This window comes from Cucurbita pepo, chromosome 1 (assembly GCF_057944985.1).
Source record: "Cucurbita pepo subsp. pepo isolate OVF chromosome 1, ASM5794498v1, whole genome shotgun sequence".
Taxonomy (NCBI): domain Eukaryota; kingdom Viridiplantae; phylum Streptophyta; class Magnoliopsida; order Cucurbitales; family Cucurbitaceae; genus Cucurbita; species Cucurbita pepo.
In genome coordinates, this window is record NC_141798.1 from 19,692,304 (window position 1) to 19,717,521 (window position 25,218).

The following is a 25,218-nucleotide window of genomic DNA, read 5'->3' on the forward strand; positions in this document are numbered from 1 at the left end:
AATAAAATAAATTAAAAAAATGACATTGGATATTAAGGATAAAGTAGATTATTGAATATAGTGGCATACCATAATTATTAATTAGATGCATAAGATATTAATTTTTTTAAAGTTTAGTTAATAAAGTGACCTAAGGGGACAATGTAGAAATAACGTAAAATTGAAGGGCAAATTTGCAATTAAAATAGCTCAACATCTACGCCGCACAATATTGAGTAATAATATCTTGGGTCTTAATCCATCCATTTTATTTTCCAATCCGTTATTTTCAATCTAATAATAATTAAAATAAATTACGACTTATAATCCATCAAGACTTTTGTTTTTTCTTTGAAAATAATTATCGCCTTCGGAAGAAATTTCTGGTGTGCCTGAAATTTTTTATTTTTTTTATTATTTTTATGTCGTTTTCAATCTTCAACAACCTTCGTTTCTATAAATGTGAAGAAGCCGCTTTAACTCCTTCAATGTCTGCCATGGAAGCAGAAGAGACAGAGGAAGGAGGATCGCCTCAATTCTTGAAGAAACTATCTTCTAATCCAACTATGCTAGAAGATGAAGGTTTGGATCTCTGCCCTAGCTTCAACAGTTACTCTGTCAACGGACTTGCAGAAACCGCTGCGAGAGTTGCCATGGATTTCGAAGGAATGGTCGGCGATGGCGATGGCGGTGAGGACGATGATTTTGAGTTCGTTTCGTTTCAGAAGGCTGAGGAAAAAATGATTTTCGATTGTCCGATTAGTCCTGTTTTTCCTATTTTCAATCACCATCTGTTGGAGATGAGCGATGGAACAGAGGCTAATGAGTTGAACCATGGAAATGCTCCAATTGTGAAGTTTTCTCTACAGAAGCTTATGAGCGATGATAGAGAGCATGAGCGTGAACTCGATCGTGATCTTGCTTGTTCGTCTTCGACATCTGAGGCCGATGAATTGGACATGATTCCACCGGGAACGTACTGCGTTTGGACGCCTAGGTCAATGGAAGCGGCGGAGCGAGGAAAATGCCAGAAGAGCAACTCCACTAGATCAGGATCAGGATCAGGATCAGGATCCTCGTCTTCAAGACGGTGGTGGCTTCAAAATTTGCTTCGACGAAGCAACAGCGAAGGAGGAAAGAATCTGCTGGTCTTCTTAACACAGTCGGCGAAACCGGAATCAACGACGAAGAAAGAAGAGAAAACAGTAAAATTAGGCGAAGATGCACATCGAAAGAAGAGCTGTCCAGAGGCCAACACGATCGCCGGAAAATCGAAGGTCAAAAGAGGCGTGGTCGAGAAGACATCATCGGCGCACGAATTGTTTTACGTTCGAAACAGAATGTTGAAGGAAGGAGATAAGAGACGATCGTACCTTCCGTACCGGCAAGACCTCGTCGGATTCTGGGCAAATGTCCATAGCGTGAGCAAAGCGTTACCTCCATTCTAAGCCTCTCAACAGGTTCTGCTAATTAATGGATGGTTTAGATTAATTATTTAGTTAATTTTCATAATCCATATGATTAAGATTTATCATCCATGAGTTTTGATCTTTAAACGCATGCACGATTGAATCGTTTCACTGTATGTAAAATATATCTATATAGTTCACGTTTGTTCTATAATCAGGTGATTTATCTTCAACTTTATTTTTAATTAAAAATCAATAAATATATTCAAATTATATGCACTTTTAAGTCATTGTTGTTGCTTTATTGGTTAAAATAATTAGATTTTAATAATTTAGTTGTTTTTCATCGAATGGCACGTGTGACAGTCTTTTCAAATAATTTATTTTTCTTTAAATGGGTTGAAATGGATAAGGTTGAAGGTGTGACGTGGCAGCAAAGGTGAGAGATTAGGATATTGAGGAAATGGGTGGGGGAGAACAAGAAGGGCATGAGAAAGGTAGGTTGATGTGATGCCATAATCTCTTCCAACGCTACACCTAATATCCTTAAAACACTAAAATAGTTATTACAATCTATTTAATCTTTAAAGACTCATTTCGTTTCACGTATCTAAATTTTAAAGCTATGACCTTTTTAGTCGAGAGTATATGTTTTAACTAATTGAACTATATTCAAGTTGATTCAACCATAAACTTATTATTAGGAGTCCGAAAATGAAAGAGGGGACTATTTACAAAAGTATATTGATATTGATTAATGTAATGTACAAAAATACAAACAATGTCCAACTATTTTTGGCTCAAGATTCGTCAGGCTTTGGCTCCAGAATTACAGGAATTTTCTCCATGTGATCACCACGTAGCACCTCCACAATCACCTGAGCATCAAACATCCATGAAAACATGTCACAAAATTTGAATACTTCGTGAGAATTCAAGTTCATCAATGGGTTTATGTTACTGGGATCATTCTGTTTGCAGTCCATGAGACTTTTATTTGGTTATACTACATTTTTCAGGTGAAAATCCGTTTCTAATTCTTGAAACGGTATCGTATACATGACTTTTTATACACAGTTTAGAGACTAAATCGAGATTATTGGATTTAAAAGTGGTCAAACTAATTTTTCTTGAAAATTATGAGACCAAATGGTTTTGTATTGTCACTAAAAGCCCACATGGGGATCATGAGGCAACATATCCTAAGGTAGTTGGCTTCATCACATGGGGTCTTGCTGTCTTTTTCAGAACCCAGAGTTTTGGAGAAATTTCATTAATATTCTCTAAGTCATTCTAGACCTCTCCCTAGTTCTTTTGGATTGGAATTTGTTCATGTAGGTTGTTTGGGGACTCTTATGGTGGGCATTTCTTTTTGGCATGCCCTTATATACATTCAAGGGGTGAATTGTGAGATCCCACGTAGGTTGGAGAGGGGAACGAAACAGGGTGTGGAAACCTCTCCCTAGTAGATGCGTTTTAAAATCTTGAGGGGAAATCTGAAAGGGAAAGTCCAAAGAGGACAATATTTGCTAGTAGTGCGCTTGGGTTGTTACAAATGCCTTAAGCTAAGAGTTTCAACGAGCTAAAGAAAAAAAATGAAACAGGAAAGTTCAGATTACCTTGTCACCAACTTTACACTGGTCAAGAATTCTGTACAAATCGCTTCCATTCGCGACCTTCTTCCCGTTCACCGACGTTATTATATCTCCCAATATAAGTCTACCATAAGCATCCCTCTTAGTCGGTAGCAGGCCCTGCATAATGTGAAGTGATCAAATCTTCTTTAACTTAAGTATTGAGGTTGGAGGTCTTTTCAAGTTCTTGGAGATATAATGGAACAATGAAACGCTATAGGTATTAGAATAGAAATGCAGAGAGAAAAAGAGAGGAAACTAATACAGCTTTCCCAGCAGGACCATTTGCAGGAGCATCCAAAACAAGCACTCCGCTTACGCCCAGCTGTTCGACAGACTGATCGGGAGCAAACTTGATTCCTAATATCGGTCTTGTCACCTTCCCATATCGCACCAACTGATCAACAATGCCGCTCACCTACATTGACAGAATGTTGATGAATACTTCTTCAAATCAAGGGAACTTCAGCAGCTTGTAAGATATGTCATATGTGTACTAACAGTGTCAACTGGGATTGAAAATCCAACACCTGAGGATGCCCCAGATGGAGAATATATTGCTGTGTTTATTCCGATGAGGTTTCCTGAGCTATCGAGAAGCGGGCCTCCACTGTTTCCTGGATTAATGGCTGCATCTGTCTGAATTACATCTTGAATGGGCCTACCAGTAGCAGCAGAACTAATCTCTCTGCGAAGGCCACTGTCAAGAGCAAGATGAATGCTTAGTATATGATATATTAATATAGTGTATGGTCAAATCTGTGGGGTCTCATACCTGATTACCCCAGTCGTAAGAGTATGATCAAGTCCGAACTGCATCGACAATAATGATTATATTTTAGGACATCAAATGGGGAAATGTACAAGACAATAAAGAAGCTACCATGATGAGACTGGCTTTAGAGCCAATGAAAAAAATGATGATCTAAACCCGAGTTCTTTTTCTAATACAAAAATGTGTATATTTTTATATGTGAAGCCCAAGACCTGGGATGCCAAAATCTTTGCTTCGAGTTGCAGTGTTCTTTTGACTAATGTAAGATCCCACATTGATTGGAGAGGGGAACGAATCGTTCCTTATAAGGGTGTGGAAACCTCTCCCTGGCAGACATGTTTTAAAACTTTAAGAGGAAGCTCAGAAGGGAAAGCCCAAAAAGGACAATACATGCTAGAAGTGGGCTTAGGCTGTTACAAATGGTATCAGAGCCAGACACTGAGCAGTGTGCTAGCGGGGACGCTGGGCCCCAAGGGGGGTGGATTATGAGATTCCACATTGGTTGAAGAGAAGAACGAAACATTCCTTATCAGGGCATGAAAACCTCTCCCTAGCAAACACGTTTTAAAACCTTGTGGGGAAGCCCAGAAGGGAAAGTCCAAAGAGGACAATATCGGCTAGCGGTAGGCTTGGACTGTTACAAATGGTATCAGAGCCAGGCACCGAGTAGTGTGCCAGCTGGGACGTTGGGCCCCCAAGGGGGGTGGATTGTGAGATCCAACATTGGTTGGAGAGGGGAACAAAACATTCTTTATAAGGGTGTGGAAACTTCTCCCTAGCAGACGCGTTTTAAAACCTTGAGGGGAGGCCCGGAAGGGAAAGTCCAAAGAGGACAATATCTGCTAACGGTGGGTTTGGACTATTACAACTCATTTCTTAGATGACACCATTACAACACAAGTATCAGAGGAGTGTTGTGCAATTACCAACAGCAAAAATTTTTAGAATCTTGTTAATAGTGAATACTCTTTGCAGAAAATGCTTCATCCTAGATTATTCATTTTTTGACATAAGAAATCAGTAGCCTGAACTTCTATATATTAGATGTATGAACATGACAATGGGCACCATAAACCCAATGGCTAAGGCAGTGAATAGAAAAACTCACAGGGTTTCCAATAGCAAACACTTTCTGACCAACAAGCAAGTCTGCTGAGATACCAACAGGTATAGGTCTTAGTTTGTCTTTTGGTGCATCGATACGCAAGACAGCAACATCCTTGTCTTGGTCGAATCCAACAACTTTTGCATCGAAAGTAGTTTGGTCAGCTAGAGTGACTCTGTACAAAACTAAAACCAGTTTAAATGTGAATAATGAGGTGCCACGCTAAGTTTTAAGTCTAAATTCAAATACAAAACTTTAACTCATTACAAATAATAAAAGAACTTGATGCTATTCTTTTCATGTTCCTGAGGCAAAAAGTGTTATAGAATATACATTTCAAAGACATTACTCACAATACATAACCACAAAAACAAAATCACATAGGCAAACAATACGACACAGTTAAGCTGAATGTGACTACACATGTGAGATCCACATCGGTTGGAGAGGGGAAACCTCTCCTTGGTGGACGCATTTTAAAACCTTGAGGAAAAGCTTGGAAGGGGAAGCCCAAAGAGGATAATATTTGCTAACGAAGGGCTTGGGCTGTTACAAATGATATCAAAGTTAGACACCAGGTGGTGTGCCAGTGAGGACGTTGGGCCCCCAAGGGGGGTGGATCGTGAGATCCCACATCGGTTGGAGAGAGGAACAAAACATTCCTTATAAGGGTGTGGAAACCTCTCCCTAGTGAACGCGTTTTAAAACCTTGAGGGAAAGCCCAAAGAGGACAATATCTGCTAGCGGTGGACTTGTGTTGTTACAAATGGTATCAGAGCCAGACACTCGGTGGTGTGCCAGCAAGGACACTGGCCCCCAAGGGGGTTGGACTGTGAGATCCCACATCGGTTGGAGAGGGGAATGAAACATTCTTTATAAGGGTGTGGAAACCTCTCCCTAATGGACGCGTTTTAAAATCTTGAGGGGAAGCTCGGAAGGGAAAGCCTAAAGATGACAATATCTGCTAGCGGTAGGCTTGGCTGTTACAGCACATTTCTGAAAACATTAAGGCTAAAAGCATTTTTTGAGGACCATTTGCAACATATTGGTTCTACAATTAAATACTTTGATGATGCTTCATATCCTATTAATACCACAGCCTTAAATGGATACAGCCCCCAAGGTAATGAACACACAAATGAATACCATGGAAGTTATACATAGTCACTAAAGAGTGTTCATGACTAACCTGAGATCAGAAGCACCACGAATTACATGATAATTGGTGACAATATTTCCATCTTTATCCCACACAAATCCAGAACCCGATCCTTGTGGTACCTCCAACACGTCTAGTGTAAAAGCATCCTGCCTAAACCCACATCAAATCACATTTCAAATTGACAATCGCACCAAAATTAGACCTCCAAGAAACGACCCAAGTTATAATCAGAACTCAAATCCAAAAGGACGATTACCTTGCAGCAAGATTCGTGATATAAACTACAGAAGGAGTATTCTCCTGAAAGAGACGAACTGTTGCGAGTTCATCCGTCTGCAATTTTCTAGGAGTGGTGACAACAAAAGCAGCCGCCGGATCAACATCTGTAACAAAGAGAGAAAAGGACAAGAACACCGAAGTGGTGAAAATTAGCAGCGACTCGCAAATTGAAGCAAAGGGGTTCGAGGGATTGGTGAGTTTTGTGTCAGTTGTAGCTGAAATTTGATTGCGCTTCTTGTTGTGGCCGAGAATGGAGAAGATGGGGTATCTAAAATGGCAGCTGGGGTTCGAGAAATTGTGAAAAGGGATGGATTTAGAGAGAAAGAAGGAAGTGGGTCTTCCGTTTGGAGGCCGAGAAAGTGGGGAGAAATGGAAGAAAGTGGAAGCGAGGGAAAATGCAGCAGCCATCACTTTTCTGCTCGGACAGTTGACGCAAATTGGATCGCTCAATTCAGTTCAGCCAGCTTTATGATAATATTAAAATTATAATAAATTTGGCGTCCCAAATTCTTTTCTCCACTGTGTACTGCAATTGTTTATTCCTTCCATATGTTTATATATTTATGATCATATTCAAGACTATAATTTTGTATTTTGTGTTTATAGAACATGAAACTTTTGATTAGATGTTAAAAAATCAAAATTTCTATTACTTATTTTGGTAAAATTGATATATAATTCATAGCCCATTTCTATTACTTATTCGCTCCATCTTTTCCTCGAGTGCGAGCTATGTGAGGGAGATTAGCAAAGGACGTGGTGATGGTTCATTAGAGACAACTTGCTAATTCGTTAGGGGTGTCTAGGTTATAAATAATGAGTGTTAATGACATTAGAAGATGCATATCATTTTAGCTCTCTTGTGATGTTTATCGAGATCTAATGTAACAGCTCTCATAATGTCCATTTAACTTTTGAGTCGCTTTTCAGTAAGCTCTTTGGTTAACGGATGTCTCATGCTTGTGGGAGGATCTTTCGTCTTCCCTTTCAGGAGATGTTCTTATCTTACAAAATTGCAAATTTCAGAGCCAGTTCCACGTATCTTAATCCTGGATTTAATATATGTAGTGTCGCTCTAGAAAGTTGAAAGCCCCCTTATCCTTAAAACTAATGTGCAGTTCATCCAAGGTAGATGCCCGTTTACATGGGATGGTTGGTTGCATACAGGAATGTTGGCAAGAAAATGAAGGTAGCAGATATATAGTTATATTCCAACAGCCTAGCTTGGCACTGAGGAACACTATTTTCTGATTTGGCATATCAACTCTAAAACAAAATTAGATGGAAAGAACATTAGAAACTTACCCACAAAAGCGCCCAAAAAAGTGCTCAAATAATAGTGGACTTAACTTCAAACTAAGCCCGGTTGAAATCAAAGAAATTGGGCACTACCAAGGTTTTACTGTAGAGAGCTTCTATAACAGCCTAAATCTACTGCTAATAGATATCGTCCATTTTAGTCTATTACATATCGTCGTCAGCTTCACGTTTAAAACGCGTTAGACACTAGGCAGTGTGTCAGCAAGGAGACTTGGCCCTCAAGGAGAGTGGATTGTGAGATCTCATATCGGTTGGAGAAGGAAACATATCATTCTTTATAAGGGTGTGGAAACTTCTCCCTAACATACGCGTTTTCAAACTGTAAGTCTAACAATAATATATAACGGATCAAAATGGATTTAGATTATTACATATTTTGATGACCATTAAAATGTCTGGACTTAAGCCGATGTTATCTCTACTGAACTCGTTTGCATTGTGGAAGTGGCCCTCAATTATATTCAAACCATGCCTCAAATGCTAAGTTAATTTGAGCTAAAAAGATGGCATTTTTACTGCATTTCTTTATTTACATTATCATAAGACTTGGAATGCTAGTGGCCTCCAAATTCCCTTTTCATCATTGTGGCTCACAAGCCTCCATGTCACCCACCATAATATTTCCCCCTTTTTGCTTTGCCCACTTATGTTGACTCTTCCCATCCTCTTTTACTCTTTTCTTTTTCCTTTCTAAATCAAAATGAAATTAATTACCAAATAAAATACATTCATAAATTTTGCATCATCGGTCCAATACTCGAAAGAAAAATAAATATGTATCTAAAATTGAATAGTTTTGAGTCGAAATATGATAGTTATTACGAGACAATTTCGTGGGTAAGCTAATTTTTAAAATGTCACAAATTGATTGCAAATAAGGCACCTACAACCAACCATAAGAGGAGAAAAAAAGTGAGCTTTTGTTGATTCTAAGGGTGGATTCACTTGATGAGTTAAAAAAGGTAAAAAGGAAGACGACAAGGAGCACATATGGCTATTACAATAGGGAATTGTGATGGCTGCATATAAGAATGGGATGGCGCCAACTTCATGGGCGTGGCGCATCAGGAAAACAGTGGGCAACCTTTCTGCGCCTCTGCTTCTTCGCCATTCCGTTTCAACTCCATTTCCCCATTCACTTTTTCCCTATTAATTCCTGCAATTTCTCTTCCTTGTTGTTAATCCGAATCTCTCTCTGTTCTTGTTTTTCTCCTCGTATTTGTTCTTGTTCTTGTCGTTCCTTACGTTCCCTTGTCTGCATAATCAGCAATAACAAAACCCAGATTGAGATTTTGTCCTTGGTTCGGCTGCTCTGTTTTAAGTCTCTGAAACCCTGAGAAGACCCTTCATTTTAGCTGTTTGATTCAACGTCTTCTTGCGGTTTTCGCAGGTATTTCTCCCCATTTCATTTATGTTGTTCGATATTTCACTCTGTTTTATCTTTCATAAGGGAAATCCAGTTTTCCATGTCGACCAGATTCATATCTGTTTTACCCCCGTTTGAACGGTGGATGTTGATTTTTTGCCCTTTAGAATCTTTTTCCTTTTTGTTAGCTTTATCAATTTTGAGGGATTGAGATTATGATTACTTGAACTGGGTCAGTTTTCATATGAATTTCAAAGTAGAACGTGAATTGGCTTGTGGGAATCTCTAAGGGATAAAGAAAGCTCTTGAATGAATGGAAGAAGGCAGTGCATGCAATGAAGAAGAGTAGCTAACCCGTTTTTACATCTCGTTAGACACTTAGGATACTTGGAAGTGATTTATGCCAACAATTGTTCTTGTTTCTTTATGAACCATGCCTGTTGTCTCTGAGAATCGAATAACATTTCGAAACGAAACGTCTCATAGGAAGCGCTGACATGTGATTTCTCTTACTCTTGTTGGCTGAAGGGCTGCAATGGCGATTTGTATACCTGTTGGAAGCTGCAAACTGTTCTGCAGGGCGGTAGACTTGAAGTGGCAAGGTTGTAGAAAAGCTCAATGGGATGCTAGTATAGCTTTCAAAAGATGCTCGCAGGATGAGTTCTCACGGTACGGAACATAGATACCGAACTAGATGAATATAATGATCAAAACAAACTGTGGTTTACTGCATTCCTGCCTGGATCACTTCTATCATTTTGTCAATATCATGTTTGTTGATGGGTTCCAGCTGAACAGTACCTGGGTATCTTACATTTATAGAGTTAATATCAGAAATTATCGTCCAAATATGACGGGATCGGGGAATAGCTTCTCTTTATATCCACTGAACTTTGACATTACACGGAAGAGCTTTGCATAAGACAGTTTTTTCTTGTTTGATACTTTTATTTCTATCTTGCATTGAGTTATGTTCGACAAATTGATGCATACTTTTTACCTGTTTAACACCATGGACTTCATGTTACTTATTGTTTGACACGATTGTTCAGGTCGCATAGGTTAAGCAAGTTCTCACATTTACAAAGCAGCAAGACTTCCCAACCTACAATTAATGGGAAATGGAGAACTCCGACTACAGTCGCTTCAGCGTGCTTGAATGACGGTTCAACGAAATATTTTGATTTTGTTATTATTGGTAGCGGAGTTGCTGGCCTTCGTTATGCTCTTGAAGTTGCGAAACACGGGTCTGTAGCTGTGATTACCAAGGCTGAGCCTCATGAGAGCAACACAAATTATGCTCAAGGTGGTGTTAGTGCTGTTCTTTGTCCTTCAGACTCTGTTGAAAGTCATGTGCAGGACACCATTGTAGCCGGAGCTCATCTGTGCGACGAGGAGACAGTTAGAGTATGTTTTCCAGCTTATCATAAGTTTCAATACCATTTTTCTTTCTTTCTTTCTTTCTTTTGAAGTTGCCTATTTTCTTTAGGTTGTATGTACAGAAGGACCTGACAGAATCAGAGAGTTGATTGCTATGGGCGCATCGTTCGACCATGGGGAAGATGGTAACTTGCATCTAGCAAGGGAAGGGGGACACTCTCATCGTCGGATTGTTCATGCTGCAGATATGACTGGAAGGGAAATCGAGCGGGCTCTTTTGGAGGCAGTTGTTAGGGATCCTAACATTTTTGTGTTTCAGCACCATTTTGCAATTGACTTGCTAACTTCCGAGGTTTGCTTTCGTCTGTTGTTTCTTCTGATTTTAGCGATTGTATCGAAAAAAACATGGGAAATTTAGACATCAGAGTAATATCAAAGTACAAATCAAATGCTTTAGAATTCAGTAACATGAAATGATGTTGCTAATGTTGCAGGATGGTTCTGACATTGTTTGTGTTGGCGTTGATACTTTGAACGCCGAGACACGGGAGGTGATGTCTCAATTCATCCCAACACATATCAAATTATCAGGACGCAATTCTGAGTCTTAGTCAATTCATGTATTCTGCTTTTTAACGTCGTTTCTCTCGTGTACTTCCAGGTAACACGGTTTATTTCAAAGGTGACTTTACTTGCCTCAGGTGGAGCTGGACATATGTATCCATCAACAACGAATCCCCCGGTACTTTTCGTTTCCCGATCTACAACCTTCTAAATGAAACTAATTAAACTAATGTTGGTTGGTATTTGCTTAAAGGTTGCCACAGGAGATGGAATTGCCATGTCTCATCGAGCTCAAGCTGTAATTTCCAACATGGAGTGAGTAACCATCTCAGTTATTGTGATTTATTTTATGCATCATGATTGTTCCTGAGTTTGATTGATAAGCGTTGCTCGGTTTCCCAAGTGTACGAATCATTGTAAGTACAATTATCATTTTCCATAGGGAATGAATGCTACACATTACCAAATTCTACTCCTACAATTAAAAGACACAATAAACAACTATATTAAATAAACAACTATATTAAAGACACAGGGTGGTGTGCCAATGAGGACGTTGGATGGTGAGATCCCACATCGGTTGGAGAGGGGAACGAAACATTCTTTATAAAGGTGTGAAAACCTCTCCCTAGTAGACACGTTTTAAAAACCTTGAAGGGAAGCTCGAAAGGAAAAGCCCAAAGAAGACAATATCTGCTAGCGGTGGATTTGGGCCAAATTAGACAATAAAATACCCAAATAAACAATCGAAAGACACATCATCTTACCTTCCAAGTATCGTTTTGAGGATGCAGGAGTAGCTTCGTTCTTGTGTTGTTGGTTAATTTGTAGTTTTGCTTCATTTCCTCGGGTCGATTCGGGGAATGATTAAGGATGATAGGAGTCATGGTTCTAATTAAATTTGGTATCTAATGCAGATTTGTGCAGTTCCACCCAACTGCCTTAGCTGATGAGGGCCTTCCAGTCAGACCAGACAAGCTGAGAGAAAACGCTTTTCTTATTACTGAAGCCGTTAGGGGTGATGGCGGTATCCTGTACAATTTAAGTATGGAAAGATTCATGCCGTTGTATGATGAGAGAGCCGAGCTCGCTCCCAGAGACGTTGTGGCTAGAAGCATAGACGACCAGCTGAAAAAACGAAATGAGAAGTATGTGCTACTAGATATTAGTCACAAACCCAGGGAAAGTATTCTCTCTCATTTCCCCAACATTGCTGCTGAGTGCCTCAAGTATGGTTTGGACATTACATGCCAGCCAATCCCAGTAGTTCCTGCTGCCCATTACATTTGTGGAGGAGTTCGTGCAGGGCTTCAGGGAGAGACTAATGTGCAGGGTCTATACGTGGCCGGTGAGGTTGCTTGCACGGGTTTACACGGAGCAAACCGTCTAGCTAGCAACTCATTGCTCGAAGCTCTAGTTTTTGCACGAAGGGCAGTTGAGCCCTCTGTTGTTCATATGAAGAGCTCAAGTTTTGATTCCAGTGCCTTGAATAGGTGGGCTAGACCATTTGTTCCCATGTCCCTTGGAAACCATTTCATGAGCAGAATCATATCAATGACAAACAACGTAAGGAAACAATTACAACTAATCATGTGGAAGTATGTCGGAATTGTTCGGTCAACCACCAGGCTTGAGACTGCTGAGCAGAAGATCAGTGAGCTAGAAGCAACATGGGAGGAGTACTTGTTTCATCAAGGATGGGAGCCAACAATGGTGGCTCTGCAGGTTTGTGAAATGAGGAACCTGTTTTGCTGCGCAAAGCTAGTTGTTAGCAGCGCCCTCGCTCGGCAAGAGAGCCGTGGGCTTCACTATACAATCGATTTTCCTCATCTCGAGGAGAGCAAGAGGCTTCCGACCATTATACTACCTTGTTCACCAACCAAAAGTACTTGGAGCTCAAGACAGCTTCACTGGCAACCTGTGTCGTAGTAGTAAATAATGTCTCTGCTATGGCAAACATGGTACTGCCTAAATCATTATATTCATTGACAGAGTTATCATTCTTTTGTGTAGCGTCCTTTGCCTAAGGTTACATATCTTATGTGCAACTTGCAGCTTTTATTGCATACAAGGTTCGGTTCTCCTGCTTAGTAGTTTCTATGTTTCTAAACATCAAATTATTTAGTATCTATGATTTTGAGATTGTTGAATTGTTTACAAGAGTTTTGAAGATTTTCTTCATATCTTTGACTTTTTAGGGCAGATATTGTCCTCCTTGAGCTTTTCCTTTTGGGCTTTCCTTCAAGATTTTTAAAACGCGTCTTGTTTCCTCTCATATCGTTTAGAGAGGAGAACGAAACATTACTTATAAGGGTGTGGAAACCTCTCCATACCAGACGCATTTTTAGACCTTGAGGGGAGGCTTGGAAGGGAAAGCCCAGAGAGGACAATATCTGCTAGTGTTGGGTTTGAGCTATTACAAGTGGTATCAGAGCCAGACACCAGGCGGTGTGCCAGTGAGGACGTTGAGCCCCGAAGGGGGTGGACACCGTGCGGTGTGCTAGCGAGGATGTTGGGCCCCGGAAGAAGTGAATTGTGAGATCCCACATCGATTGGAGAGAGAAACGAATGCTAGCAAGGATGCTGGGCCCGAATAGGGGTGAATTGTGAGATTTCACATTAGTTGTAGAAGAGAATAACGTATTGGGGTGTGAAAATCTTTCAATAGCAGACATGTTTTAAAAACTTGAAGAGAAGGAGAGCCCAAATTGGACCATATCTCCTAGCTAAGTCCATTACAACAGGAGTGTTTTCTTGGGGTCGGAAATTTCTTGGTCATGGACAAATCCCTGTCATGTGCGAAGAAGATTAACATGTTCAGAAAAATACAAAGATCTGTTGTACTATGTCAGGACAACCCATGCGTAGAACAAGGATGTTCAATTTTCTTCTCCTTTGTCCACGCTTGTGGCCCCTCTATGTCGTACCCTTCTCCAAATTCAATCCATCTAAAATCCACTCTCCGCTCATTTCGTCTCAGTGCGCCGCTACTTCCCATTATCACAAGTTGCCTATCAAACCATTCAAAGTCTGAGAGGCATTGCTTTTGCTTAGCGTGGTGGAAAATTATGGACCCACTTAAGCTCCGTCGTGTGTTGGTGTTTCTGTTTCTGGGTTTAGTGGGACGAACGGTGGCGTTGGCTGGCGGCAGCGGCTCCGGTTGTGGGTTTCCGGCTGTGTACAACTTCGGCGACTCAAACTCGGACACTGGAGGAATATCGGCTGCATTCAATGTGATTCAGTCACCTAATGGCTTAACCTTCTTTGGACATCCTTCTGGGAGGGCCTGTGATGGCCGTCTCATTATAGACTTCATTGGTAACTTACCAAATTTGTTCATATCTCTCTGTTTGTGAAGGTTATGCACAAATTACTTACACTGTAAATCATAGCTCAATAAGAACCACAATTCAACTGGCATCCACCTATTCTTGAACTCAAAATCATAGTTGAATTAACTCCATTTTGAGCTCTTATGATTTGTGTGATTCTTCTGCAGCTGAGAAGCTGAAATTTCCATATCTGAGTGCATATCTGGACTCAGTAGGAACAAGCTTTAGGCATGGAGCTAACTTTGCAACAGGAGGTTCGTCGATTCGTCCCGGTGGTTACAGCCCTTTTCATCTCGGCCTCCAAGTATCACAGTTCATCCAATTCAAATCCCGCTCGACCTATCTATACAATCGACTCCGCTCCAACAGTCAGTTTCTCAATAATTATTCTTTGCACATTACACTTCTCAGAATAGAACAGAGCTTCCTCTCTTTGTTGTATGAATTTTCTAACACAAATGTTGGCTACATGTTGACAGACAGGACATCTCTACCAATGAAAAGTATAGCGAGGCCCCAGGAGTTTCCGAAGGCACTATATACGTTCGATATCGCACAGAACGATCTCTCCTACGGTTTCCAACACTCATCAGAAGAACAAGTTAAAGCTTCAATTCCAGATATACTAAACACATTCTCTGAAGCTGTGGAAGTAGGCAATCTAAATCACTCACTCAACAGTGCACATAAAAACTGTAATGACCCGACTTTCCGCACACACATCGGTTGGAGAGGCGAACGAAGCATTCCTTATAAGGGTGTGAAAACCTCTCCTTAACAGACGCATTTTAAAACCTCGAGGGAAAGTCCAAAGAGAACAACATCTGCTAGCAGTGGGCTTGGGCGGTTACAAATGCATAAATTATACATTTTTTGTTGTTAAGTGATGACTCCGACCAATGTGTGTGCGGAAAATCAGGTCATTACAAAAACACTTCCAGAAACTTTAATGAAAGCTCTGATGTTCTTTTTTGGTGTATGTTTCAGCAACTGTACAAGGAAGGGGCAAGATATTTCTGGGTGCATAACACAGGTCCAATTGGATGTCTGCCTTTTGCCATTCTGGATAACAAGAGGCCAGGTAATATAGACAGTGTCGGGTGCGTGAAGAGTGCAAATGAAGTCGCTCGAGAACTCAACCGACAGCTTAAGAATCTGCTGCTAGAGCTAAGGAAAAAGCTTCCTCAAGCTAGAATCACACACGTAGACATGTATTCAGCCAAATATCTGCTCATAAGCGACGCAAAAGCGCAAGGTTGTCACCTTTTTATCTCGATGTCCATTCGAAATATCGATCGGAAGTTAACTTTAGTATTGGAATTGGTGGCAGGTTTTGTTAATCCAGTGAAGTTTTGCTGTGGGAGATTTCATGGCTTTTATATTAACTGTGGGAAGAAAGAAGTTGTGAATGGAACAGTTTATGAGAATAATCCTTGCAAAGATCCATCAAAGCATGTTAGTTGGGATGGCATACACTACTCTGAGGCTGCAAACTTGTGGCTTGCTAACCATATTTTGAATGGTTCATTTTCAGACCCACCATTGTCGATTGATAAAGCTTGTCAAGCTGCTCATGATGTATGATAATGACAGTAAGTTTGATGAATTACTTGTTGATTCATATCAAGAAAATGCTTAACATTGAACATGTGAGCATGAACTGTAGCCACACCTTTTGAAAATATAATATGTGGTTGTCAAGTGATTCTCCACTCATTTTGCTTCCTGTTTGTTTTGGAGTTCTTGTCATCTATTATCAACCACTCATTTCTTTGTACTCCATTTTTTCTTCCAAAAAATTACAGGCCCTTAGAAGTTGTAATAGTCCAAGCCCACCGCTAGTAGATATTGATTGCTCTCTTTGAGTTTTCCTTCTGAACTTCCCTTCAAGGTTTTAGAATGTGTCTGTTCGGGAGAAGTTTTCACACCCTTATAAGGAATGCTTTGTTTCCTCCTCCAACCACCTCCCTTAGGGCCCAATATCTCCGGGTTGGCATACTGCCTGGTGTCTGGGTATGATACCATTTGTAACAGCCTAAATTCATCGCTAGCAGATATTGTCCGCTTTAACTCGTGTATTGCCGTCAGTCTCACGATTTTAAAACACGTCTATTAGGGAGAAGTTTCCATACCCTTTTAATGTATGCTTTGTTGTCCTCTCCATCTCATAATCCGTGGAGGGTGTCAAGTTGAAGATTTCAAGCAAAGAATGATAAAGAAAACTCTTGTATATAATGATCTCCTCATCCTTGTGTAACAACTTTCAGCGTTATGTAACGCTAGCATATCTTTGGGCTTCCCCTCAAGATTTTTAAAACGTGTATGTTAGAGAGAGCTTTCCACACTTTTATAAAGAAGGCTTCTGTTCGTTTTCTTCTCCAACCGATGTGGGATCTCACCATCCACTCCTTTGGAGGCTTAGGGTCTTCGATGGCATATTACTCGGTGTTTGACTCTGATACCATTTGTAACAACCCAAGCTCAAGTTCACTCTAGCAGATCCTGTTCTTTTTAGACTTTCTCTTCTGAGCTTCTCCTCAAAGTTTTTAAAACGCATTTGTTAGGGAGAGGTTTCCACATCCTTATAAGAAATGATTCATTCTCCTCTCCAACCAACGTCGAATCTCTCTACATTGAATTGAAAACCATAAACTCGGAGCACCGAATAACATGATCATCAACTATTCTTTCACCTTTTTTGTTTCCTGGTATCTTCAAAGAAGGATCCCTATCAAGATCCCCTGCTGATATGGTTCACATTTATTTTTCAAGCCCAAAGAATCTCCTATTTGACTGATCCCCACTCTACCTTTTTCAAAGTCAAAATCCCTCAACTTCCTCTCATTTTCTAGATTCTTCCATTCATCTTTATTCATATCCGACCCGTTAAGTGAAACTAAAAGCAATCGATGGGAATGCAACCAAAACAAGATCCATGGGTGAAGTCAAAAGTAAGACGAGCTTATACCCAAAGTAGACAATAACAAATGATATTGGTCCCGTCCCTCGATAAGCAAATAGAGTTGACTTGGGAAGATACCTGTAAGTGGCAGTGAGCCACAAAAAGAGCAACACAGAATAATGGTTCCTTCCCATTTGAATTGCAACTTTTTTTTTTTTTTTTTTTTTTGTATACTTTAAGGATAAATTAAATTTAAATCTTTTACCTTTTGTTATTCTGTTTCTTACTTTTATAGAATGAAAAAGGAAAAAGATAACAAAATTTCTCATTTTCTTACTTTAGGTAAAAAAAAAAGAGTTTTTTGGACAGATAAAGGGTAAGAATATGAATATTTGAATTTTTTTTTGTTTTACAAATAATGTTAAAGAATAGGAATAAAATGTGTTTAATTTGAATATAACTTCTGACGTTCCCTTACGTCTTCTTGTCGTTATTCTAACATGTTTTGTCTTCACTCATATATTTATTAAGAAAATCTATAAGAGATATTATTATAGGATTGGTTCGTTCGTGTACCATTCATTTACTCGAATGCTCAAACCTCTTTCTAATGCTATTACTTCGACAACTCGTGCCTCTCAGAAAGACACGTATTCCAATATTTTATTGATTTATTTCTTTAGTGAAGTTATCATGTTGGTTCCATTCATGCACGTACGTGCTGAGGAAAAGGATCAATCTCACAAAAGAGTCTTAAAATAACTTTCCCTATTCATTTCATGATCTCACCAATTTTGAAATTAGGATTGAAAGGAAAAATTAAGTTAACTTTGATCCGTATAAATTTGAAAACCCATCGATTATTGTTCACAACCCGGTAATAAGCTTCGAACATTTGATGTATTGGTTGAGAATATATGTTTAAATGAGTTGTGGGCTATAGACACCGATGAGAATTTTGTTCTCTTCAGTTCTACTAGAATCATAGGTCTTGAATTTCTACGCGCGAATTTTTTCAATTATTGATTGTCAAACCCTACTCAACCTAATACAGAGGTACTTATGGTAGAACGGGTTGATCGGGACTTTCACAATTCTGCAAGCCCTTATGTCCTGAATGCTCAACTAAAATGTCGAACGAAAAGTCATAACTAACCGAATAAGAGCGCTCATGTATAAAAATCTAGAATTAGCATATTTTTTACTTTTTTTTTTTTTTTTTTTTAATTTTCTTGTGATGGAAGTGATATAGGAATAAATAATATGGAGACTTTGATCATATCCTCAGCATGTAGCCCTAGCTGAATATATACAAATATTCTGGTTCCTTTATTATGGGACCCAACCCTTTCTGGATCACTCCATTTCTAACCAGGAGAAGAATAGGGTTATATATTCACCTCAAACTCCCTTTCCCTCTGCAAAATCAAGTGCCATTGCCCGTTCGAGAACCCGAGCCACCGTTATAAATACCCTTCTCTTTTGCCACCATTTATCAGTAGAGTTCGGTTCGGTTTGGTTTGGTTTGGTTGAGTCAAGCGTATATGGATCACCCATCTGAAACACTAAGGTCTCTCTCTCTGTCTCTCTTAATTTGTAGCATTCTTTGGAGGGTTTTGTTAAAGTGTGTATAATTGTTTGAAAGTGCAGGCACAAATGTGCAGCTTGCTTCAGGCAGTTCAACAAGATAGAGCACTTGGTAGAGCATATGAGACTCTCGTTTCACTCACTTCATGAACCCACTTGCTCCCTTTGCCACAAACACTGCAGATCCTTTGAATCTCTCAGAGAACATCTCATTGGTACGCCAAAGTTTCCATTTTTAGTTTTAAAATTAAGATATTTAAGCTTATAAACACTACTTTCATCAGGGCCTTTGCCGAAGCAAGAATGCAACAACATATTCGGCAGGAGAGGATGTAAAATTTGCTTAGCCATCTTTGAGAGTCCTCACACCTTGAGGCTTCACCAAGAAAGATGTCAACTTCGATCTCCAAATTACGTATGTGAAAAATGTTTTTCAAAACTGTTTTTCATCAACAGTAACAGCTCAAGTCCACCGCTAGCAAATATTGTCTTTCAAGGCTTTTAATACGTGTCTATTAGGGAGAGGTTTCCACACCCTTATAAAAGATGCTTCGTTCTCCTTTTCAACTGATGTGGAATCTCACAGTAATGTATCAAAGTCAGACACGAGACGACGTGCCAGTAAGGAGGCTCCCAAAGGAGTTTGGCACGAGGCAGTGTGCCAACAAGGACACTAACCCCAAGGAGGTAAATTGGGGGGTCTCACAACGATTGGAGAAGGGAACGAGTGTTAGTGAGGACGCTGGGTCCTGAAGAGAGTAGATCGTGAGATCCCACATCGTTTGGAGAGTAGAACAAAGCAACTTTTATAAGGACGTGAAAATGGGGGCGAAAAAAGAAAGAGAGGGATGGGGTTTCTCTCGCTTTTGGCATAGCGGGCCCCAGCAGGAGTCCGCACGACGGGCTATTAGCTCAGTGGTAGAGCGCTGCTTGGACTGTGAGGGCTCTCAGCCACATGGAAAATCTTTCCTTAGCATAGGCCTTTTAAGGAAAAATCTAAAAGGGAAAGCATAAAAAAGACAATATCTACTAGCAGTACCGTGATGTGTGGTGTGTGCTTGTTGGGTTGAATGCGTTTTATTTCTTATTTGACATCAAAATTGCTTCCTTACAGAGTCAAATCATGGCCCGTTTTCGCAACATGGGAATTTGTGACAAATTGACGAGCGACAACGGCCGCATGAGGCGCCATGAAGCAGTGGCATTAGCTTGCAGAATGGTGGGCGGTGGCAGCGATGGGTTGTTAGATATATGCGCAAGGGTCTGCCTGATTGACGAAAACGAAACCATCATTTTCTCTACTTATGTCAACCCAACGCTCCCCATCACAAACTATAGGTACTACAACACATCCCAACTTTAGAACTAAACTAACCCAAAGGGCTCATCTTTTGAATTATCATATGCAGGTTGGAGTCCACGGGCGTTGGTCCAGAATACATGAGGGATCATGCAATGCCATTGAAGCAAGTTCAGAAGAAAATTGAAGACATCCTGTGCAATGGTGAGCCGATGTGGAAGATTCGACCTGGGGTGGGAGGGAAAGCAAGGATTCTTGTGGGTCATGGCTTGGGAGATCACCTCAAAAGCTTGCAAATTGAGTATCCACCATTCATGATAAGGTACATACTTTGAGTTCTTTCCATATATGAAACTTTGGTTTTAGTTTTTTTTATATGAATTTTTCACAGGGACACTGCCTACTATCCACCATTGATGAAAACAAGCAAGCTCACCAATTCTCTCCACTATCTAACACAAGCTTATCTTGGGCAAGTTCCACATAACCCTACCTACCTCGTAATTCATCCTTGATTTTTTTTTTTTTTTTTATATACAAGAAATCTCACCATTCCGATAAAAAGTTTAAAAATTTATAAAGAAAAAGACGAACTTTTTTATGATTGTGTTTGATAAATTTCAAATTAGAGCAATGGAGATCCCACGTTGGTTGGGAGGAGAACGAAATTTTCTTTATAATAGCATGGAAACCTTCCCCTAGTAAATATGTTTTAAAAACCTTGAGAAGAAACCCGAAAGGGAAACCTCGTAATATTTACTAGCAATAGGCTTGACCCCGTTACAAATGGTATCAGAGCCAACGAGGAGGTCGAACCTGGAACATCAGGTGGGGAGGAGAACGAAACACCCCCTTCAAAACGGTGGTTTTAAAACCTTAAGGGGAAGCCCAAAAGGAAAAGAAGCCCAAAAGGGAAAGTTGTAGATCTTTATTGTGTTTTTCACGTTTTTCACCTGCATGTATGATAAATTCGCATCTTTGATATATAACGAATAGTTTTGTATATATTACAATGAAAATTGATAACAAGTCGGGTGTTGTTTGTTTATGCAGATACGATATTCAAAACGGAAACAAAGATCCTTACGAGGATTGTGTAGCGACCATGAGGTTGTACATGAGAATGAGATCCCAAGTTCACAAGATAGAGGAGTATCCATTGGCTTCTGACCCACAAAACAAGAACAATTTTGGAATTTGGAAGCAATTTGAGCTTGAAAGGATGAGCCCAGAACAGATGTTGGAAGTCTCAAGATCTGATTATTATTGCTGGTGCTTGGACTCCAAGCTTAATTAGACCTTAATTAAACATTATAGTTCATAAATCCTATGATAAGTTTGTAATAAATATGGAGAAGAATGTGTTTATGCATTGCAAATTTAAATAAAACTCTCAAAATTATGGTCAAAAGCTATTCCGTTCCAGCTCTAAAACAGCAAACATCACAACAATGTACATTAAACAAGAGGAACAAGAAACATGGTGTGCAGATTTTACACAACTTATTTTCCCAAACACAACAAGGATTCTTCTCCGGTGCATTGTGACAGAAAACTGATTAAGAAACTTGCTTCTAAGGGATGGGATAAACCATAACTTTCCCAGTAGCTCGGGAGGTTTCGAGATAGGCGAATGCATCGAGAGTGTCGGAGAACGGGAATGGAGATTTGGGGTCGATGATCGGCTTCACCTTTCCATTTTCCAGGTAAGGTTTCAGTTTCTCCAACATGGCAGCATCTGAAGTAAGAAGGAAGAAAGCATCTGGAAATTCTGCAACTGGTGCAGCAATGCTTACGATATTCCCGCCTTCTTTGATCGCCTTAACGGCTTTATTGGGCTGGCCTGCAGTTTGAAAATCAAGACATGGATCACTTGTAGACATTTTCTCATAGACTAACAATCAGGTGAAGAAGTGTAACTATTACCGACTGCATCGTAGACTACATCGAATTTCTCGGGAAGGTCTTCGAAGTTTTCCTTTGTGTAATCAATAGGCTGATCAGCTCCCAAGCAACTCAAGAATTCCTGTTTTGATGTGCTTGCAGTAGCAACAACTCTCGACGCACCAAACACGTGCTTTGCGAGCTGTCTCATACAGAAACACCAAGATCACATTAGCCAGCAATGAAGAAGAACAAAACTTATTAGACAATGAATGTAGCAGCACAGATATCATTTACCTGTATAACATAAGCTCCGACTCCGCCAGCCCCTCCCAAAACAAGGATCGATTTTCCAGCAGAGAACCCAACCCGTTCGAGACCTTCATAGGCAGTTTCCATGGCAAGGGGAAGGCTGGCAGCCTCTAAAAAACTCAGATTGTTAGGCTTCAGAGCCAAAACTGTCTCTTCTGTAGCAGTATATTCTGCCAAAGTGCCAACGTTCTTTGGCTTATCTAGTGCTTTGTGATTTATATCTCCATATACTTCGTCTCCTACCTTGAACTTTTTCACCTCACTTCCCACCTTCACCACCACACCAGCAACATCATAGCCAGGTACTGACTGTAAGAACAAATCAATTACAGGAACAAGAACACACACAATATGTTAGTTCCCAAACTTCCACACAATCTCATTAATTATAGAAACCAATTTGAGTTCAACAACAGCATCGAAGATTGGAATCTCTAACCTATAACTAGTTAAGCTAGTCGACGAACAAAATCATCTCAATAAGCTACCCTGATTTTGCATCCATTCAATTGTTAATCCACATTTAACAAAATGATATGATATTGTCTACTTTGATCCGAATGGTTTGCCTTTGAGATTCAGTCTAAAATCTCAAAGATGTTATGATTCCAGATATACCAAGATATTCTCATTAATGCAGAGGATTCTATGTTTGCAACAGGGTGTAAGATGAATTTCTTCAGGATCATATGAGAAACGGCAGAAAGAACTACACAATATGTCCTGATGAAAAAGACCTTAACCCAACCCAGATCAGATGGTATCGTGCATGCAAAATCAAGAACAGACCCAGAAAAGCTCAGATCAAAATAAAACAACCCATGTAAAATCAAAAGAAAAAGAGAGGGAGAAAGAATGATAACTGACCGGAGGGGAGTAGTTAGAAGCTTTCAAACTTCCATGGATCCTCTTGTAATCAATGGGGTTGAGAGATGCAGCAACGACCTTGACGAGGACCTGGTGTTGGTTGATTTGAGGAACCGGGAAATTGGAATCGAGTTTAAGAACATCGGCAGTGTTGCCGAAATCATGGTAGACCCAAGCCTTCATGTGGGTGGGAACAGAAGGAGCAGCCATGGATGGGATGGAGAGGGAAGAAGAAAACCCAATTGAAAGCGATTTATTGAAAGCGAGATGGAAATTTCTGAGGCGGAAAGGGGTCTAGTATTTATTGTCGGCGGAGGCCTCAGGAGTCGATGAACAATTGTGCACGTTTCGGGTCTGGATCATCGGATTAATCCCATATGAATCTTAGGTCTTTGAATTTGATTATCGATTTGGACCCAATTGAATAATTTTCAGTTTGAAAGGAAACAGTTTGAAAAGTATATTCATATATTTATGGAATATGACTTAATTATCAATGATCTTCGTCGATATATATATTAAATATAAATGCGTGTGTCAGCCTTAGTCATTCATTTATAATATTTTGTTTTTTTTTTCTTTTTTCAAAAATAAACTTCCATGAATATTTTTATTTTAAAATAATTTACTTCGTGCATTATTGGTATATGTAATAACTTTTCTTTTAAACTTTTTTAATTATTCTATTTTCAAGATTGCTCTCAGTCTATATACCCCTCATCTTCGGGTGTATAAAAAATAAATTTAAAAAGATTTATTACGTAAAAAATGATATCTTAAAATATTTAATATTTTATCAAATAATAGTTTTATAAGTAAATTTGGGTGTTTTTTTATTCATTTTCTTACTAAACCAAACCATAACTCAACCGTTAATATTAATTTTCATTCGTGTTGTAAAGATTATTTATGAAGGTTTTAGAATACCGTAACAATTAATTTTTTTTTTAATTTACTATTTATACCAATTATAAAATCTCGAAAGTTAAGATTTATTTAATATTTTTGTAAGCTAATTTTGTTTAATTTATTATCAGGTCTCTACATATTTATTTAATATTTTTAAGTTAACAAATAATTAAATATAAAATAACGTATCTAATGTAATGGTGTCTAATAAAATCTTAAATTCTTAATTTCATATATGATAGATCTATAAATTAAAAAGAAAATACCAAAAATTCATTCCAAAAAGTTCAAATCTATTAAAAACAAAATTATTAAAATATAAAATTTTAATTTGTTAGTATCTTGGACATCATTTTAGGCTAAATTAATAAAAGTAAATACCTTTAAAAGTGTCAATAATAACTTTAAATTTTTGAAGAAGTCTACAAAAATATTCTTACCGGTAAATTATTAATATTTTATTTCAAAAATACATTTAAACTTTTAATAGCGTTAAAATTTAAAAAGTTTCATTACCATCCTTCAATTTTCTACTGTATTAAATACCTATGTAATTTTAAAAGTAATATTAACGCCTTCAACTTTATAAAAAAATTCGCAAAAATTATTACCGTTAATATAGGGTCAAAAATCGTCTATCAACATTTTATAGATTATCTCTAAATTTTTTAACCTTACTTCAAAAAATAATATATTAATAATAGGGGTATTTTTAAACTTTTAAAAAAAATTAAATATGTTTTTTAAGTTATTAATTTTTTTTAGAGGGTATTAATAAAACCCTTAGAAACTCATAGAGGATTTTTTTTTTTTTTTTTTTTTTTTTTTTTTTAATTGGTTCATCCAAAACTAATAGTTTTTAAAAATTAATTTAGTCTAAATTTTAACTTATAAATGTTTAAATAAATTAGTCCAAAATCAATAAATAAAAACATTTTAGGAGAGGAAAAAACTATCAAATAAAGTATGAAAAAGAAAAAAAAAATTAAATGAATCCAAAATAAATAAAAATATTGAGAATCGAAACCAAACGTAAAATTGACTAATCATGGTGTTAATACCCACTAAAGATGGAACAAATATTTGAATGAATTTAATTGGAGGAGTGAATATGGAAATGTATGGGTTTCCATTCACCAACTCATAAAGAAA

At 38.7% G+C, this 25,218-nt stretch overlaps 6 protein-coding genes across 6 annotated transcripts; 4 read left to right on the forward strand and 2 right to left on the reverse strand.

Moving 5' to 3' along the window:
* Nucleotides 1-380: 380 nt before the first annotated feature.
* On the forward strand, nucleotides 381-1,665 carry LOC111790198 (uncharacterized). Its single transcript, XM_023671047.2, has one exon. The coding sequence runs from the start codon at nucleotides 402-404 to the stop codon at nucleotides 1,425-1,427; it is 1,026 nt and encodes a 341-aa protein (XP_023526815.2). The 5' UTR covers nucleotides 381-401; the 3' UTR covers nucleotides 1,428-1,665.
* Nucleotides 1,666-2,118: 453 nt separating this feature from the next.
* Nucleotides 2,119-6,800, reverse strand: LOC111779862 (protease Do-like 1, chloroplastic). Its single transcript, XM_023660042.2, has 8 exons — nucleotides 6,321-6,800; nucleotides 6,092-6,214; nucleotides 4,906-5,077; nucleotides 3,798-3,835; nucleotides 3,524-3,722; nucleotides 3,288-3,440; nucleotides 3,008-3,142; nucleotides 2,119-2,266 (listed from the first exon to the last, which is right to left on the reverse strand). The coding sequence occupies exons 1-8, from the start codon at nucleotides 6,749-6,751 to the stop codon at nucleotides 2,189-2,191; spliced, it is 1,329 nt and encodes a 442-aa protein (XP_023515810.1). The 5' UTR covers nucleotides 6,752-6,800; the 3' UTR covers nucleotides 2,119-2,188.
* A 1,811-nt stretch (nucleotides 6,801-8,611) lies between these two features.
* LOC111780053 (L-aspartate oxidase 2-a, chloroplastic) lies at nucleotides 8,612-13,133 on the forward strand. The gene is made up of 8 exons (XM_023660357.2): nucleotides 8,612-9,053; nucleotides 9,558-9,698; nucleotides 10,082-10,436; nucleotides 10,519-10,761; nucleotides 10,904-10,960; nucleotides 11,071-11,151; nucleotides 11,227-11,288; nucleotides 11,891-13,133. Exons 2-8 carry the CDS (start codon nucleotides 9,565-9,567, stop codon nucleotides 12,900-12,902), a joined length of 1,944 nt encoding a protein of 647 aa, XP_023516125.2. The 5' UTR covers nucleotides 8,612-9,053; nucleotides 9,558-9,564; the 3' UTR covers nucleotides 12,903-13,133.
* A 577-nt stretch (nucleotides 13,134-13,710) lies between these two features.
* On the forward strand, nucleotides 13,711-16,017 carry LOC111803217 (GDSL esterase/lipase At3g27950). The gene is made up of 5 exons (XM_023687529.2): nucleotides 13,711-14,291; nucleotides 14,473-14,673; nucleotides 14,785-14,957; nucleotides 15,293-15,560; nucleotides 15,636-16,017. The coding sequence occupies exons 1-5, from the start codon at nucleotides 13,751-13,753 to the stop codon at nucleotides 15,887-15,889; spliced, it is 1,437 nt and encodes a 478-aa protein (XP_023543297.2). The 5' UTR covers nucleotides 13,711-13,750; the 3' UTR covers nucleotides 15,890-16,017.
* A 2,734-nt stretch (nucleotides 16,018-18,751) lies between these two features.
* On the forward strand, nucleotides 18,752-21,654 carry LOC111803224 (RNA exonuclease 4-like). The gene is made up of 7 exons (XM_023687542.2): nucleotides 18,752-18,777; nucleotides 18,858-19,009; nucleotides 19,079-19,209; nucleotides 19,909-20,132; nucleotides 20,204-20,416; nucleotides 20,486-20,566; nucleotides 21,148-21,654. The coding sequence occupies exons 1-7, from the start codon at nucleotides 18,752-18,754 to the stop codon at nucleotides 21,389-21,391; spliced, it is 1,071 nt and encodes a 356-aa protein (XP_023543310.2). The 3' UTR covers nucleotides 21,392-21,654.
* Nucleotides 21,445-23,561, reverse strand: LOC111803230 (2-methylene-furan-3-one reductase). Its single transcript, XM_023687549.2, has 4 exons — nucleotides 23,158-23,561; nucleotides 22,276-22,599; nucleotides 22,021-22,180; nucleotides 21,445-21,937 (listed from the first exon to the last, which is right to left on the reverse strand). Exons 1-4 carry the CDS (start codon nucleotides 23,365-23,367, stop codon nucleotides 21,669-21,671), a joined length of 963 nt encoding a protein of 320 aa, XP_023543317.2. The 5' UTR covers nucleotides 23,368-23,561; the 3' UTR covers nucleotides 21,445-21,668.
* Nucleotides 23,562-25,218: the final 1,657 nt, after the last annotated feature.